The 17373-nt window shown below is 42.2% G+C and overlaps 1 protein-coding gene across 1 annotated transcript in view; it reads left to right on the top strand.

The window, feature by feature from the left end:
• Nucleotides 1-17373, top strand: part of LOC132820007 (sodium- and chloride-dependent neutral and basic amino acid transporter B(0+)-like) — a 110247-nt gene that overhangs the window by 73356 nt on the left and 19518 nt on the right. The window contains exons 8-12 of the mRNA XM_060831934.1: nt 4221-4388; nt 7910-8048; nt 12581-12713; nt 13582-13722; nt 15518-15746. Coding sequence (XP_060687917.1) covers nt 4221-4388; nt 7910-8048; nt 12581-12713; nt 13582-13722; nt 15518-15746 — 810 coding nt within the window. The remainder of the gene's footprint in view (nt 1-4220; nt 4389-7909; nt 8049-12580; nt 12714-13581; nt 13723-15517; nt 15747-17373) is intronic.

The following is a 17373-nucleotide window of genomic DNA, read 5'->3' as shown; positions in this document are numbered from 1 at the left end:
CGAGTTAATAGTTGATGGAGTTCAATGTTTCAGTGGTTTAGTTTTTAGGTTGAAATTGCTCACTTGGGACATCAGGTGCGGGATTAAACCCTCAAATGAAATAGACATTGAGGAAACGAGGGAGGAGCTTAAAACCCAACTCTGGTACTTATCAATGGTGCCAAGGTATATAGTCATAGAGATGTACAGCTGCAAACAGACCCTTTGGTCCACCCTTCCATGCAGACCAGATATCCCAACCCAATCTAGCCCCACCTGGCCCATATCCTCCAAACTCTTCCTTTCATATGCCCATCCAAATGCCTTTAAAATGTTGCAATTGTACCAGCCTCCACTATTTCCTCTGGCAGCTCATTTCATGCATGTACCACCTCTGTAAGAAAAAGTTGTCTATTAGGTCTCTTTATATCTTTCCCCGTTCACTCTAAACTATGCCCTCTAGTTCTGGACTACACACCCCAGGAAAAGACTTTATCTATTTATCCTATCCATGCTCACATAATTTTGTAAACCTCTATTAGGTCACCCCTCAGCCTCCGATGCTCCAGGGAAAACAGCCCCAGTCTGTACAGCCTCTCCCTATAGCTCAAATCCTCCAACCCTGGCAACATCCTTGTAAACCTCTTCTGAATCCTTTCAAGTTTCACAATATCTTTCCAATAGGAAGGAGACCAGAATTGCACACAACATTCCAACAGTGGCCTAACAAATGTCCTGTACAGCCGCAACACGACCTCCCAGCTCCTGTACTCAATACTCTGACTGATAAAGGAAAGCATACCAAAAGCCTTCTTCACTATCCTATCTACCTGCGACTCCACTTTCAAGGAGCTATGAACCTGCACTCTTTGTTCAGGTCTCTTTGTTCAGCAACAGACCCCAAGACCTTACCACTAAATGTATAAGTCCTGCTGAGATTGTTCTTCAACGAGCTTTTTTTCTTATTCGTTCAAGGAACTTGTTTTCTCTGGCTGGGCCAGCATTTATTGCCTATCGCTAGTTACTCATGAGAAGTAGTGATGAGCTGCCTTCTAGAACCTCTGCAGTCTATGCGCTGTAGGTTTCCCTACAATGTCCTTTGGAAAGGAATTCCAGGATTTTGACCAAGTGACTATGAAGGATCAATGGTATATTTCCAAGTCAGCATGGTGATCATTTTAGACGGGATTTTTGCAGGTAGTGGTATTCCCCTGTATTTCTGCCCTTGTCTTTCTAGATGGAAGTGGTCCTGGGTTTGGAAAGTGCTTTCAAAGGAGCCTTGGTAAATTTCTGCAGTGCATCTTGTAGGTAGCACAAACTGTTGCAATTGTGTATCGGTGTGAAGGGAATGGATGCTTGTAGATGTTTTGCCAATCAAGTAAGCAGCTTTGTCCTGGAGGGTGTCAAACTTCTGGCGTGCTCTTGGAGCAGGCAAGTGAGGAATATTCAATTAAACTCCTGACTTATGCCTTGTAGATGATAACAAGCTTGGGGAGACAGGAGGTGAGTTACTCCTGCAGTATTCCTAGCCTCTGACCAGCTCTTGTCACCATTGTGTTTGTATAGTAAGTCCAGTTGAGTTTCTGGTTAATGGTGACAACAAGGATATTGATTGTGGGGGTATTCATTGATGGTAACACCATTGAATATCATGGAGCAGTGGTTAGATCGTCTCTTGTTGGAAATGGTCATTGCCTGGCATTTGGGTGGTAGGAGTCTTACTTGCCACTTGTCAGCCCAAGCCTGGATATTGTTCAGGACTTCTTCAGTATCTGAGGAGTTGCGAATATTGCTGAACATTGTGCAATCATTGTGAACATGCCTACTTCTGACCTTATGGTGGAGGGAAGATCATTGATGAAACAGTTAGAGATGGTTGGACCTCAGACACTACGCTAGAACATAGAACAATACAGTGCAGTACAGGCCCTTTGGCCCTCAATGTTGCGCCGATCCAAGCCCACCTAACCTACACTAGCCCACTGTCCTCCATATGTCTATCCAATGCCCGTTTAAGTGCCCATGAAGAGGGAGAGTCCACCACTGCTACTGGCAGGGCATTCCATGAACTCACGACTCACTGAGTAAAGAATCTACCCCTAACATCTGTCCTCTACCCACCACCCCTTAATTTAAAGCTATGCCACCTCGTAATAGCTGACTCAATACTTGGAAAAAGGTTCTCATGGTCAACCCTATCTAAACCCCAAATCATCTTGTACACCTCTATCAAGTCACCCCCAAACCTTCTCTTCTCCATTGAAAACAGCCCCAAGTGCCTCAGCCTTTCCTCATACGATCTTCCTACCATATCAGGCAACATCCTGGTAAACCTCCTCTGCACCCGTTCCAGTGCCTCCACATCCTTCCTGTAGTATGGCGACCAAAACTGCACACAATACTCCAGATGCAGCCGCACCAGAGTCTTATACAACTGCAACATGAGCTCAGGAATCCGGAACTCAATTCCTCTACCAATAAAAGCCAGTACGCCATATGCCTTTTTCACAGCACTATTTACCTGGGTGGCAACTTTCAGAGATCTGTGTACATGGACACCATGATCCCTCTGCTCATCCACACTACCAAATATCCGACTATTAGCCCAGTACTCCATCTTCTTGTTACTCTTACCAAAGTGAATCACTTCACACTTACCTACATTGAACTCCATTTGCCACCTTTCTGTCCAGCTCTGAGCTTATCTATATCCCGCTGTAATCTGCCACATCCTTCCTCACTGTCAACAACTCCACCGACTTTTGTATCATCCGCAAATTTGCTCACCCAGCCTTCTAGCCCCTCCTTCAGGTCATTTATAAAAATGACAAACAATAATGGTCCCAAAACAGATCCTTGCGGAACACTGCTAGTAACTGTACTCCAAGATGAACCTTTACCATCAACTACTACCCTCTGTCTTCTTCCAGCCAGCCAATTCCTAATCCAAACCTCCAACTCACCCTCAATGCCATATCTCCGTATTTTTTGCAGTAGCCTACCATGGGGAACCTTATCAAATGCCTTACTAAAATCCATATACACCACATCTACCGCTTTACCCTCATCCACCTCCTTAGTCACCTTCTCAAAGAATTTAATAAGGTTTGTGAGGCACGACCTACCCTTCACAAAACCATGTTGACTATCCTTGATCACATTATTCCTATCCAGATGTTCATAAATCCAATCCCTTAAAATTCTCCCTCAGACTTTGCCTGATGAACTCTTGCAGAGATGTCCTAGAGCTGAGATAACTGGCCTCCGGCATCCATATCCATCTTTCAGTGTTCCAGGTATGACTCGAACAAGTGAAGAGTTTGTCCCTTGACACTAATTGATTCCAGTTTGCTCAGGCTTCTTGATGCCACACACGGGCAAATGCGGCCTTGATGTCAAGGACTGTCACTTCCACCATACCTCTGGAATCCAGCTGTTTTGTTTAAACCAAGGCCAGGCACTGAGTGACCCTGGAGGAACACAAGCTGGGTGTCACTGAGCAGGTTGTTTCCGATGATTGAGAGAGTGGACTGTTAGGGCAGTAATTGGCTTTTGTGTCCAGAACATATCTGGTCAATGTTTCATGTTGTCAGGTATATGCCAGTGTTCTTACTGTACTGTAAGAAATTGGCGATGAATTCTGGAGCACAACTCTTCAGTACTGTTGCTGTAACGCTGTCAGGGCCCAAATCCCTTGCACTATGCAGTGACTCTAATTGTTTCTTGACACCAAGTGGAGTGAATTGATTTGGCTGAAGACTGCCATCTGTGATGCTGGCGACCGTCGGATGAGGCCAAGGTGGATCATCCACTCAACAATTTTAGCTGAACATTGTTGGAAATGCTGACCAAATCTAACAGCCACTAAGACAATGGCAATACTAGAGGGATAGTTGTAACAACAGAATAATATTCTCTTGTCCAATTCTTGTTTAGATTCTGAACCTAATTGTCTGTAACTTTATCATAATTTCTGAACTCTGAGGATGACCTGTGCTTATATTCAAAACAGGGATAATAAAGTTGATGGCATATTTTCAACTTTATAAGTTCAGACTGGAGAGAAGCAACATCAGTCAACCATGGCTGCCTTATTTCAAAACACTGTCTCCCTCTTTCTCTCTCAAATTACATTAAACATATTCTAGTTGGAAATACATTGCAATTGAATTCAAGAGAATAATTTTATTTCAAATAAACAGTATTGTTTCTAAGCTCTTTTTCCTTTGTTCAATTTTAAGGTGTTGGAGTCACCATGGTCCTTCTGATCGTAATTGCCAACATTTCCTATGCCTGCATTATTGGTTACAGTCTCTACTACCTGTTTGCTTCCTTCCAATCACCCCTACCATGGGCAGACTGCTTCAGTTGGTGGGGAGCAGATGAAACATGCAGCAGGACTCCCAAAGGTGCAGTGTTCACTTTGACTGGGGACATTCCGTGACTGTTCATATTTTATTCTGTTGATCTGTCAGAAGAAAAGTAGCCAATGCTTTCGATAACCAACTTCATTGTGATTGTACAGCAGAGAGACTTGGACAGGATCCAGCTCTAAGGATCATGTCACTGAGTCACTGAAGTGAAAGATTGTCAATAATAATTGCTTACAGGCAAGAGAGATGCTTCAAAGAAAATCATCTCTCCTTTAGTATTGTCACTGTTGGTCATTCTCAACTGCTTTACTCTACCTGGATTGTAGATGTAGGGAAGCTAAGGTAGTTTCAACCTTTTATTATCAGTACCTACATTATTACTGTCTGGTACAGAGTTCAGTTTTTCTCTTTGTTTTCATCTCAGGCTCATCTCCCTCAAAATCTTCATTCAATGTCATCAGTAACACAATGAATGATTTACATTCACTCCTTGACCTTTAGGATTAGGGGTCATGAGATTGGATGCTGGATTTTGAGCCTGAAAGGAAATTTGAAGATCAGGACCAGGACGCAGATTTCAAACGTCATTGGTTTTACAAATGGGAGTGAGAGTAGCAACAAGTTTCAGAACAACATGTGTGTTAAACAGAGATAGGTGGAGGGACAGATAATGTTGAGGAGGTAGGGAGGCTGCAGAAAGACTTGGAGAGTAGATGAAGAAGTGGCAGATGGAACACTGTGGCAAGTGTGGAATTATGCACTTTGGTTGGAAAAGCAGAGCGCAGAATATTTTTTACATGGAGCAAGTCTTCGGATATCAGAAGCACAAAGGAATTTCAGAGTCCTAGTTCAGGATTTTCTTGATGTGAATATGCAGGTTCAGTTGGGTGCTGGGAAGGCAAATGCAATTTTAGAATTTATTCTAAAAGGCTTAAAATGCAAGAGCAGGAATATACTGTTGTGATCGTAAAGTATCTATTCAGATTACTTTTGGCAGATTGCAAGCAGTTTTGGGCTCTGCTTCTAAGGAAGGATGTGCTGGCATTGGAGGAGGAGGAGGCTTACAAGAATGATCATGGGGATGAATGGCTTGTCATAGGAGGAGCAGTTAGGGACTTCGGGTTTCTACTTGATGGGATTCAGAAGGATGAGAGGGATCTTATTGAAGCTTGCAAAATACTGAAAGGCCTATATAGAGTCTGATAGGACCCGAGACACAGCCTTAGCGTGATGGTACGAAGCCTCAGAGCTGAGTTGAAGGGTGAATCTGTGGGACTTATTTCTGCAGAAGACAATGGAGGCCAAATCATTGAATATATTTAAGACAGAAAGATAGGTTCTTGATTAGTCAGGGGATCATAGGTTATGGGGAGATGGCAGGAGAATGGGGTTGAGAAACATATCAGCTATGATTGAATGGTGGAATAGACTTGATAGGTTGAAAGGCATAATGATCTTCCTATCTCTTATAGCCTTATGATCTTATTTTATTTCAAAAATGTTTAAGTTGTTTCCTTCTGAGTCAAGGAAACCAATGTATGACCTGCAACTGGTGTCAATTTTAAATACCAATAGCCAATGACTTACAACAGTGTTTGCCCTTATTCAATACATTGGGAGGTGCTCTTCTAGTCAGCCGACTATGTACATATTCTTGCTGCATTTTGCCTCTTAAGGGAAGGTGTGAGTCTTGGAAAACAAGAAATTCATGATTTAAATAATACCTTTTAATTTCCATATATCTGCATTTTGGACTCACATTCCTGTCTGTGACCCTGTGCATGGGTCCAGGAAGTTACTCTCAATCTTTTTTTTATTATAAAACACAATTCACAAGTTTTGAAGCCTGGAAAGTGATCGTACTGGAGTTAGGGAATCAGAAGTAATTAATTATCAGGATTAATATTCATTTTCTGATCCATTAATGAAAGCTTATCACATGGCTTTTGACAGTGGTAATGCCCCAACCTCTGACCCACAAGGTTCATTTCTAACACCCCCCCCCAGAGGTGTGTCATAAAAGTCTGAACAAACTGATCAAGGGATGTGGGCACCACTGTCTATGCCAGTGTTCATTGTATATCCCAAATGCCCTTAGTAATGTGGTGGTGAACCACTGCAATCTATAATAAAGGTATAGCATAGATATGTATATTGTAAATATTGAGAGTTAGAACTTGTTCATAAGATGTGGATATGAAAATATAGTCATGAAAATACCTAAAAAATGTGTCAATATAATATCTGAGTTAATGTGTGAGGGATTGAGACCAGGGAGTTTGAGACTTAAGCTTGAGACCAGACTGAGTAAGGAGGCTGGGGTATCGTCTTTGAGGGATGGGATGTCTGAAAGCTCAGTGATTGGCTGGTCCTTCCTGAGTGAGTCTGAATACATTAACTATCACATGGCTAGCACAGACCAAGTGAATCTGAAGGGACACATTTGGCGCCCATGTAGAAAGTTCTTTACTCATTTGTCTCTTCTGTTTGTGCTCCACAATGCTGACATTTCTGTCAGCTTCAAACATGGTGTATGAGACACTTTTCTTAAAATCCCTAAATGATGCTGTCATTAGTGTGAACTAATGATGTGGAATACAAGGAGGGAGCTCAGTACATGTACCCAGCGTGTACAGTCTGGATAGGGCCAATTAAAACCACTCACAACCAATGGTGACTCAATGGAAATTTTTATCCACACAGCAAGAAGTTAGGATTGCATATGTATTGCCTGAGAGTGTGGTGGAGGTTACTTTTATTCAAGACATTCAAATGGGAGATCGATCATTGTTTGAAAAGGAAGGAGTTCAGAGCTACTGAGTGGAGGAACTAGGTGAAACTCTAATTTGGATTTTCACAACAGTTTGCATCGTCTCATTCTGTGCTATAATAATTTAGTGATTCTCTGTGCTGTTGCAGACTGGTGCTCAACAAAAAACATTGTGTCTCAGTCCCTGTGTGATTTCTTTCACATGCAGGATATGCTATTGAGTGTCATAGGATGCATCTTCATGAAGTGGGAACCTTCACTGTTGATGTACCTATTTGTGTGTTAAGGGAGCTTTTGGGCCACTTGCATCTACCACTAGAACCAAACACTTTATGGAAGCCAGTAATTGAACAATGCAATTTTCTTCGATGTCATTGGATACCGCTATTGGGCACCCACCTGAAAATCTACCCTCCTAGGAAACAACAGACCAGATAGAGTGAACCCACATATTGTGCCACTTCCCCACCCCCACCCTTCAACACATACATAAGAATGCCAATGGCAGCCAGCATACCCATTTAAGACATCTCTTAGGGAGTCAATTTATGTCTGGCAAGAAAGGCCGTCCTCAAACCATCCTGCCCTGGATTCAATGAGTGGACACTGGGAAGAAGAGAGGCTCTTCATTTTATATACTCCTACCTCAGTCTATGCCTCTGATTGCACCTTATGTAATGGATGAGGTTGGGTTGGGTTGCCCAGAGACCTTGATTGTACCACTAGAAATGGCAGCATTGTTCAACAAGGAGCAGTAAAGTTCTAAAACACATTCAACATTTTCTAGATCCATTTTGCAATCTTACTCTGGACGATGGATATTTTGAAGTCATTAATACAACATGGCTGCAGACGTATAATAACACTTGCCTAATTGGATCAGAAATCTCCATTCCTCACCAGGGTCCGAGTGAGCAATACTGGGAGTAAGTACACTGTTGTTTAGTATGACAGACTTTGATTAATGCAGACAAAAGAAACATTAAGTCAAAACTTCCTGTCTTCCATTCATTCTGAAAATTTGCAAGAAATACTAAAGTGAAGGGAAAATAACAGGAACAAAAAAACCCCAGAAATTGTTGGAGAAACTCAGCAGGTTTTGTAACATCTGCACAGAGAAAGCAGAGTTAATGTTTTGGGTCCAGCAATCTTTCGTCAGAACTGGACCTGAATCATTGACTTTGCTCTCTCCCCATAGATGCTGCCAGACCTGCTGAGTTTCTCCAGAAATTTTTGCTTTTGTTTCAGATTTCCAACATTTCTTTTATGTTAGTGGAAAATAACAGATGCTGAATGAGAGGTGCATTCCGATTGGTTGACAAGTGAACTCTGATTGGTTGAGTTGTTACACTGAGGGATGTGCCCATTAGAGCTATTTGACATTTACCTTGCAGATTTTGTTTAATTTTAAACCAGGAGGTTGATAGATTGGTCAGAGCATTGCCCGAGTTAATGGCTGTCATCTATTCTGTTCATTTGAATCGGGGCAGAGCTCATACACAGTTTTTCTGTCTACAAAGATGATCCCTGTGTATTAATATACAAAGTTTTCAGTGCATGCAAGTGTGCTACACTGGAAAATCATAATTGTAGCTTGATCCTAAATTTAATGCAAGTGTAATTACATAGAACATAGGAAAGTACAGCATAGAACAGGCCCTTTGGCCTACCATGTTGTGCCAAGGTTTAATCCTAATGTAAAATAAAATGACCGAACCTACGCACCCCTCAACTCACTGTTATCCATGTATATGTCCAGCAGTCACTTAAATGTCCCTAATGACTCTGCTTCCACTACCACAACTGGCAATGCATTCCATGCATTCACAACTCTCTGCATAATGAAACTACCTCTGACATCTCCTTTATACCTTCCTCCTAAAATCTTAAAACTATGACCCCTTGTGCCAGTCAATCTTGCTCTGGGGAAATCTCTCTGTCTGTTGACTCTATCCATGCCTCTCATGAGGGATATGGCCTCCTCTATATTGGGGTGACAGGCCACCTACTTGCGGAACGTTTCAGAGAACACCTCTGGGACACCTGGACCAACCAACCCAACCACCCCGTGGCTCAACACTTCAACTCCCCCTCCCACTCCACTAAGGACATGCAGGTCCTTGGACTCCTGCATCGCCAGACCATAGCAACACGGCAGCTGGAGGAAGAGCGCCTCATCTTCCGCCTAGGAACCCTCCAACCACAAGGGATGAACTCAGATTTCTCCAGTTTCCTTATTTCCCCTCCCCCACCTTGTCTCAGTCCCAACCCTCGAACTCAGCACCACCTTCCTAACCTGCAATCTTCTTCCTGACCTCTCCGCCCCCACCCCCCCTCCGGCCTATCACCCTCACCTTATCACCTTCACCTTAACCTCCTTCCACCTATCGCATTTCCAATACCCCTCCCCCAAGTCCCTCCTTCCTACCTTTTATCTTAGCCTGCTTGGCACACTGTCCTCATTACTGAAGAAGGGCTCATGCTCGAAACGTCGAATCTCCTGCTCCTTGGATGCTGCCTGTTTGCTGCGCTCTTCCAGCAACACATTTTCAGCTCTGATCTCCAGCATCTGCATTCCTCACTTTCTCCATGCCTCTCATTACCTTGTATATCTCAATCAGGTCACCTCTCTTCCTCCTAATCTCCAGCGAGAAAAATCCGAGCTTAGTCAACCTCTCTTTGTAAGACAAGCAGCATCTTGGTAAACCTTCTTTGCACCCTCTCCAAAGCCTCTGTATCTTTCCAATAATAACTGGACTCAATATTCCAAGTGTGGTCTCACCAGGGACTTGTAGAACTGCAACAAAACCTTGCGGCTCTTAAACTCGATCCCCCTGTTCATGAAAGCTAAAACACCACATGCTTTCTTAACAACCTTATCCACTTGGGTGGCAACTTTGAGGGATCTATACACTTGAACACTAAGATCCCTATGTTCCTCCACACTGCCAAGAATCCTGTCATTAATCCTATATTCAGCATTCAAGTTCAACCTTCCCCTTCTAAAATGCATCACTTCGCATTTATCCAGATTGAACTCCATCTACCATTTCTCAGCCCAGCTCTGCATCCTGTCTATGAGGTGCTGCAACCTACAGTAGCCCTCGATACTATCAACAGCATTTCCAACCTTTGTGTCATTTGCAAATTTATTAACCCACCCCTCAACCTCTTCATCCAAATCATTTATAAAATTTACGAAGAACAGAGGTCCAAGAACAGAGCTCTGTGGGACCCCACTCAACATTGACCTCCAGGCAGAATACTTTCCATCTACAATCATTCTCTGCCTTCTGTCAGCCAGCCAATTCTGAATCCAGACAACCAAACCATACCTGTAACCCATACCTCCTAACTTTATGAATGAATCTACCATAGGGAACCTTATCAAATGCCTTGCTGAAGTCCATATACACCACACCCATTTCTCGACCTTCATCGACCTGTTTCGTCACCTCCTCAAAGAACTCAATAAGATTTGTGAGGCATAACCTGCCCTTCACAAAGCCATGTTGACTGCCTTTAATCACACTATGCTTTTCCAAATAGTCATAAATCCTACCCCTCAGAATTCTTTCCAAAACCTTGCTGACCACAGACGTAAGACTGCCTGGTCTGTAATTGCCAGGGATTTCCCTATTCAATCTGCCATGTTTTATCGCCCACTCTTTTACTCTGCCTGTATCCCTCCAGTCTCTGTGTGTCATCCTCACCATTTGCCTTCCCATCTATTTTCATATCATCCACAAACTTGGCGATAGTCCATTCACTTTCCTCATCAAAGTCATTAATATATTGTAAATAATTGTGGCCCCAGCACTACAGCACTCCATTAGTTATAGGCCATCCTGAAAATGCCCCCATTATCGCAAATCTGTTTTCTATTAGTTAGTCATTCCTCTGCCTGTGCTATTATCCTTCCTCCAACACCACAGGTTCTTATTAACGAGCCAAGTGCTTAGTATTGAATGTGTTTTCAAACTCCTCCTCCACAAATGGTGGGATTGTCCTGTGAGAAAGTGAGCACTGCAGATGTTGGAGATCAGAGCTGAAAAATGTGATGCTGGAAAAGCGCAGCAGGTCAGTCAGCATCAAAGGAGCAGGAAAATCGACGTTTCGGGCATAAGCCCTTCTTCAGGAATCAGATTCCTGAAGAAGGGCTTATGCCCGAAATGTCGATTCTCCTGCTCCTTGGATGCTGCCTGACCTGCTGCGCTTTTCCAGCAACACATTTTTTGGGATTGTCCAGTGAGGAATTTTGTGTGTCTGAATGAGATAATGTTTCATTCTTCTAAACTCTAGATCCTAAAACTACCTCTCTGTTTTAGGAGCAACCGTTTTACACAGCTAGCATTTGCCAAGATTTCTGCAAATCTGCCTCAACTTGAAAATAAACAGCAGTTTTCCCCAAACCCAAAAGACTTCAGAATCTTCGATCTGAGAGACCAATGTACGGCTCTGTTTATTTTGTTCCCTTGTAATTATTTGAACACTCAGGATTATCCAGTAAACATAGTTCAGTTTTAGAATCTCAATTAATATTAAACACTGTATCGTGAATTTGTATTTGCAGGCTGGCTTGGTACAGTTAGCATGTTTTTCTTGCGAACAGTTGAGTGAATTATTGATACGATCCATCAGTCTTTGGGATAGAAAACATTGAAACATGGCATCACACCACCACTAAAATTAATATACCACATTATTTATTTGTTCTAAGCAAAACATCTTGTTGGTTTAATATCAGCATCATGTTCGTAACAAAAATAGTAACAATGTGAAACAGTTGACTTCAACTCTTGATCAAACATTGGAGATATCTTGCCCTTTCAGACCTGAAGAGGACTGGGCGCTTCCAGGCCTGCCTTAAGGCCCGTGATGTCTGGTTGGAACATACATTGAGGGATTATCTGATCAGTGGCCATTACCTGCAGGGTGCTTGAGAAGTGCCCTACTTCAACATTACATTTACATGGCCAATAAATTTACAAGGTTGCTGATCATGCCCATTTTGCAGTATATGAAAACATAGGAATCTCAACATGTGTACTGACTTCTGAAGGTAGATCTTTGGTATATAGGAGTAGAGAACCCCTGGCTGATTTCCCAACTAGAACTCTAGCTGAGGAGATTAATTTGACTTTTCCATTTCAATGTAAATTTGAGCATAAGATGGAGCCCATTAAGGCATGCCACGAATATTTTCATGCAGTTGCAGATTCAAATATAGCAAACGCACCCACATTCTGTTTGAATAAGATGTAGAAAGAGAAAAACATAAAGGACATCAAACTTCAGTAACCATTCTCTTATTTAAAAGTAGGACTTATTCTGTAACAACTGAATATTTTTAAAAGCCCTGTATATTGCACTAAATACTCAGATGCATTGAGCACATAGTATCTATGTGTAATAAACAGTACCTTTATGAAAAATATTTTCTCTTTTTTTAACTCAGTCAAGCAGTTTTACACCGTACAAGTTCATTGGATGAGACTGGGGAGATAGTCTGGCATTTAGCCCTCTGTCTGCTTCTAGCCTGGCTGATGGTTGGGGCAGCATTTTTGAAAGGAATCAAATCTTCAGGAAAGGTAAATGACTGGTGATGAAGACAGTTACAACTACTGACAAAATACAGATTCCCTGTAAGAATAAAACTAGAATTTGTGAAGTGCATAGTTTATATCCTTGGTGATGGTAACAGTTCCTGCAAGGTATAGAGAACAGAAAATGAACTAGTGTGCAGTAATCCTTTGTAGCTTCCACAGAGCATGGTTACCCTTTGAGGGGATACAGCCTTGAAGAGGAGCAGATATGACACCACATGCTGCTCAATCACCTGCCAATGTTCAGCCACAAACTGTGTGGGTCCTACTCTGAACAACACAACAATCAGAGAAATGACGAGGCTGAAATAAGTGTGAAATAAAAGTGTGAAGAACAGTCACAAATTGTAATATCCACAACTGAAATTGAACATAACTAATTTCTAGCCCCAGCAATGCCCCCAAATTCCTGAATGTGTCCCTCATTCTAAGGGTTTCAGTCACTGACACAGGGACTCTGGGGGAAATTCCAATTGCTGCGGAAGGCTGGGCAGGACTGGGGGACTGAGCAGATTAGGGTCAGGGTTTTATTTACCATTTGTCTGGATTATTAGAATAGTAAAGAATCATGAAATATGAAGTGTTGAATATATTCGTGAAGTTCTCATCAATTCTCCTGAATACATCTGTCATTTCCCTGAATGTGATTAATTATAAAACTAAAAATAATATTGTAGAATTTAAACTTATTTCCAACATGTAGCTCAGTGTTAAATATCCCCATCATGTAGCCAACTGTCTTCTGATTCACTCTTTGTTTATATTCCTATCAGTTTACAATCAGCTGGATCCAATAAAGTAAATGTTGTACCACTAATACAGGAAAATCTTCCAATTTATTCTCCATTCTCAGGTTGTTTATTTCACTGCAATTATCCCGTATGTGGTTCTGACGATACTCCTGATCCGAGGGGTTACCCTGGAGGGAGCCTCTAAAGGAATTGAATTCTACATCGGAAGCCAGTCAGACTTCTCCAAACTGGCTGATGCTCAGGTAAGCTCAACAACAGAATCAATTGAATTTCAAAAAACACTTCTTTTTTATTTAACTGTTCCTTCTTTTATTTTGTCTGATTGAGGTATTAAAATTTAGAATTGAAATGTACCTTTCAGTCTTTTGTTTGTATTTGGAAAGATCATTTTGCACATGTTGTGAAAAGCAAGCTGAGACTTTGTGATGAATTCTAATGAGTTAGTTTATTGTTGTAATCATCTTGGTATGAGCAGGAGGGAATCAATGCTAAGGGCTAGGATGATGAGATTAGATACAACTGGATGAGATCGGCAGTGGGATGCAAAGGATTGTTTATTCTCAGTGCCTCTTCCTTTCTGAAATCATGGATTAATTCAGTAATCAGATTTTCAGTTACAATCACTTATGAGACTATGTCATCAATATTTGTTCAATATACATTGGTGGGTAATGGGCATTGCTGGCTGGCCAGCATTCATTGCCCATCTCTACTTGCCCTTGAGAACGGCAAAGCTGTGGTAGTCCATTTGACATCTCCTGACCTGTTTAATGTCAATGATATTTGGAGTTTATCGAGAAGTGGGAGATGGCATTGTCACAATATCATCTGGACCTGAGATGTGACTACAGAGAGAAAGCAACTGAGCATCTGCTTAACCAAGTAAATTGTTTGATTGCAAAATTAACAGCACATGAACTGTGATAGTGAAGGAAATGTAACTCTCAATGAGTGAACTTAGAGTAGTTCAGAAATAAAATGCAGAATTTTATGCCCTTCCAAATGACAATTTGGGAGCAATGGGACATGAAATTGGGTGAGAAAGCATTAGTTTGTAGCTTCTTGTCACTCATCTATCGTGGTGGCAGAAGATTCATGGATGGATTTTGATGCTCTGCCATTAATGATGGTGTTTAAGTGGCCAATGAATGGCCATTGAAACATCTCCTCCCTGGTTCTGCACCTACTTATGGAGACCAGGGGACAATCATGAGGAAAAGCGAAATCAAAATCCTGTTGAATTCCTATCGGGCTTCCAAGAAGGGGGAATTCATCTAAAGGCATCAACACTTTTTTGAAGGACTCTACTTCAAGTAGATGGGAGGACTGGGGGGAGCTGCTGAGAGCTAAGATCCTGCCTTTCAGTTGATCTTCTCCCCCTTCCCCCCCAAACCCTTCTTCCACATCAACAATAATAATGTGACTCTACGCATGTAATAGGTAATTTCACACTGAGCCAAGTTTGTAAATGTCAGGAGATACCATTTTTATAACAGCAGAGTGGTGCATATCAGAGATATTTCTCTGAACCTCTGAGTGCAGTCTGAAATTGCTGTGGAATTTACACGTAAATAACAAGGAGCATCTGGAGCCTCACCATTTAAGTATAAGATGGTTCGTTACAAATGTGCACTCAGTTTGACATTCATGCCTATTTTAAATCTAATTTAAATCATTTTTGTGATCCAAATTAACCCCAATGTATGCAGTTTACATTTTGCTTAACAGACTGCAGTGCAGAAAATAGCAATGTCTTTGCAGAAGATCAGATTTTTGGTCCAGTGGGGTTTTATTTCTGCTATGAGTCAATTTTGGAGGGAAAATCTTAAAGTTGGCAGCAAGTAGTCAAAGGAAATTCAAATGATGGCCCTCCTATTAAGTGAGATGGTGTTGATCAGAGCTAGTTTAATTCAGTCAGATCACATTGAGCTGCTGGACTAACTCACACTATGCTTCTTGTGGTCGATGTAGTTTTTCAGTTGAATGAGTTCAAGTGAAATCGTTCTGCACTGATGAATTCTCCCTTCTATTTATCAGGTCTGGAAAGATGCTGCAACACAAATTTTCTACTCGACATCAGTGGGTTGGGGCAGTTTAATCACATTGTCATCCTACAACAAATTCCACAACAACTGTTACCAAGATACCATCATTGTCTGTGTTGTTAATTGTGCTACGAGTGTGTTTGCGGGATTTATCATCTTCTCCACTCTTGGACACATGACTCATGTGCAAAACAAGCCCGTTTCAGAGGTTGCACAGTCAGGTAAATACAAAGTTAACCATACTATTCTGCTGCAGGATAGCACATATGTGTCATTTGTTAGACATCGATGGGGTACTAGAGGACACCTGGGCCTGAGTGTAATTTGCCCAAAAGAGCATTGAGTCAATGGGATTATTGGAATGAGAAAGGAACAGAAAAATAATTGAGAATGATAGTAACAGGGCAACAGGCAAACATAAGACAGGTGCTCAGAGAATTCAGTAACAGAAAGGTCAACTTTTCCTACATTATTGGAATTGGTGCACAATGAAGTTCTCATGGAATGATTGTGTTTATTAGTGCCTTCTATTTCCGGATTTATTTTGATGTTAAATAAAAGTTGGGTTGATAGCTAGGGAATGGTAGAACAATTATTGCGTGGCAGTGATTAGATTACTGAATAACCTGAGTATCTGTCCAGGGACAACCATGCCAACCACCACCACCTGCCTCCTCCTATTCATTCTCCCAGGATAACTCTGCCGTCCTGGAAGTAAGATTTGAGAGATTCAGCAAACCTCTAGTGATTTTGAGATGTACTCCATTTGAACTTGATTTGACACCTTCAGGAAGCCAGTGGTTTGACCCACCATGTTCCTGTTGATAGCAAGTGTTCCATTGTACACCAGCTTGAGTGGCAAGGAAGAACCACCAGCAAGGACAGGTCTGGATATTCCAGTTGTTCTGAACTCCTTGTCACTGCCCTCTTGTTTGACTGAGGCTGGAGGAGTGCATTATCTCCCACTCATCCACTACTCCATTGATAACAGCATGCATGTAAATGTTTTACCCAGTATCCACCATGGGCAATGATATAACTTAGCTAGAATGGGTTTAAACTTAGAAGACCTATCAACCAGGTTTCTTTGGGAATCCAAGATGGCGGCGACCCAGCAAGTCTGAGTCTACAGTGCTCCTCCCAAGACTTGGGCAAAGTGGGTCGCCCACCCCCACCACACTCACCAAATCATTTAAAATAGTTTTTACTTAATGTAATTAGTTGTTTAGTATAGAATTTAAACAATTTCATCTCCAGTAAAAATGACTAAAGGGGAGCCTGCAGCTCTCAGCAAGCAGGAACCCCTCCCCCACCCTCTCCAGCTGCAGAAGAGGCATCCGCAAGCGCCCCGGGGGGCTTACTTTCGGTGGCGAGCCTCGTGGGAGTAATATCCAAACTTGATGCGAAGATTGACGCTTTTATAGAAGAATCCTGAAGCCGATGGGACTCACTCTCGGCAGCGCTGCAAAAGCAAGACATCAAGGAAATCGAGCGCTGAGTCGGAGGGGCGGAGCTAAAGGCCGCGACCTCCGAAACTACAGCACAATCGGCCATGAATCAGGTCCGGATTCTCGAACAGCGAGTCTGGACCTTAGAGAATCACATTGACGACCTTGAGAATTGAGGCTGTAGAAAAAATATTCATTTGCTGGGCCTTCCCGAACGGGAAGAGGAAGGCCAGCTTACAGTGTTCCTTGAACAGTGGCTTCCACAGCTTTTAAATCTGGAGGCTGGATCAGGCCAGGTAAGGGTGGAATGGGACTACTGGGTTGCAATACGCGGATCCGGCTCAAACCAGCGTCCCCGCCCGGTCCTGTTCCGGCTGCAGAGTTATAAGGAGAGGCAGAT

This window comes from Hemiscyllium ocellatum, chromosome 11, assembly GCF_020745735.1.
Source record: "Hemiscyllium ocellatum isolate sHemOce1 chromosome 11, sHemOce1.pat.X.cur, whole genome shotgun sequence".
Classification (NCBI taxonomy): Eukaryota; Metazoa; Chordata; class Chondrichthyes; order Orectolobiformes; family Hemiscylliidae; genus Hemiscyllium; species Hemiscyllium ocellatum.
The sequence above is the reverse complement of the archived record's forward strand: the minus strand, read 5'-3'. Positions and strand labels throughout refer to the sequence as shown.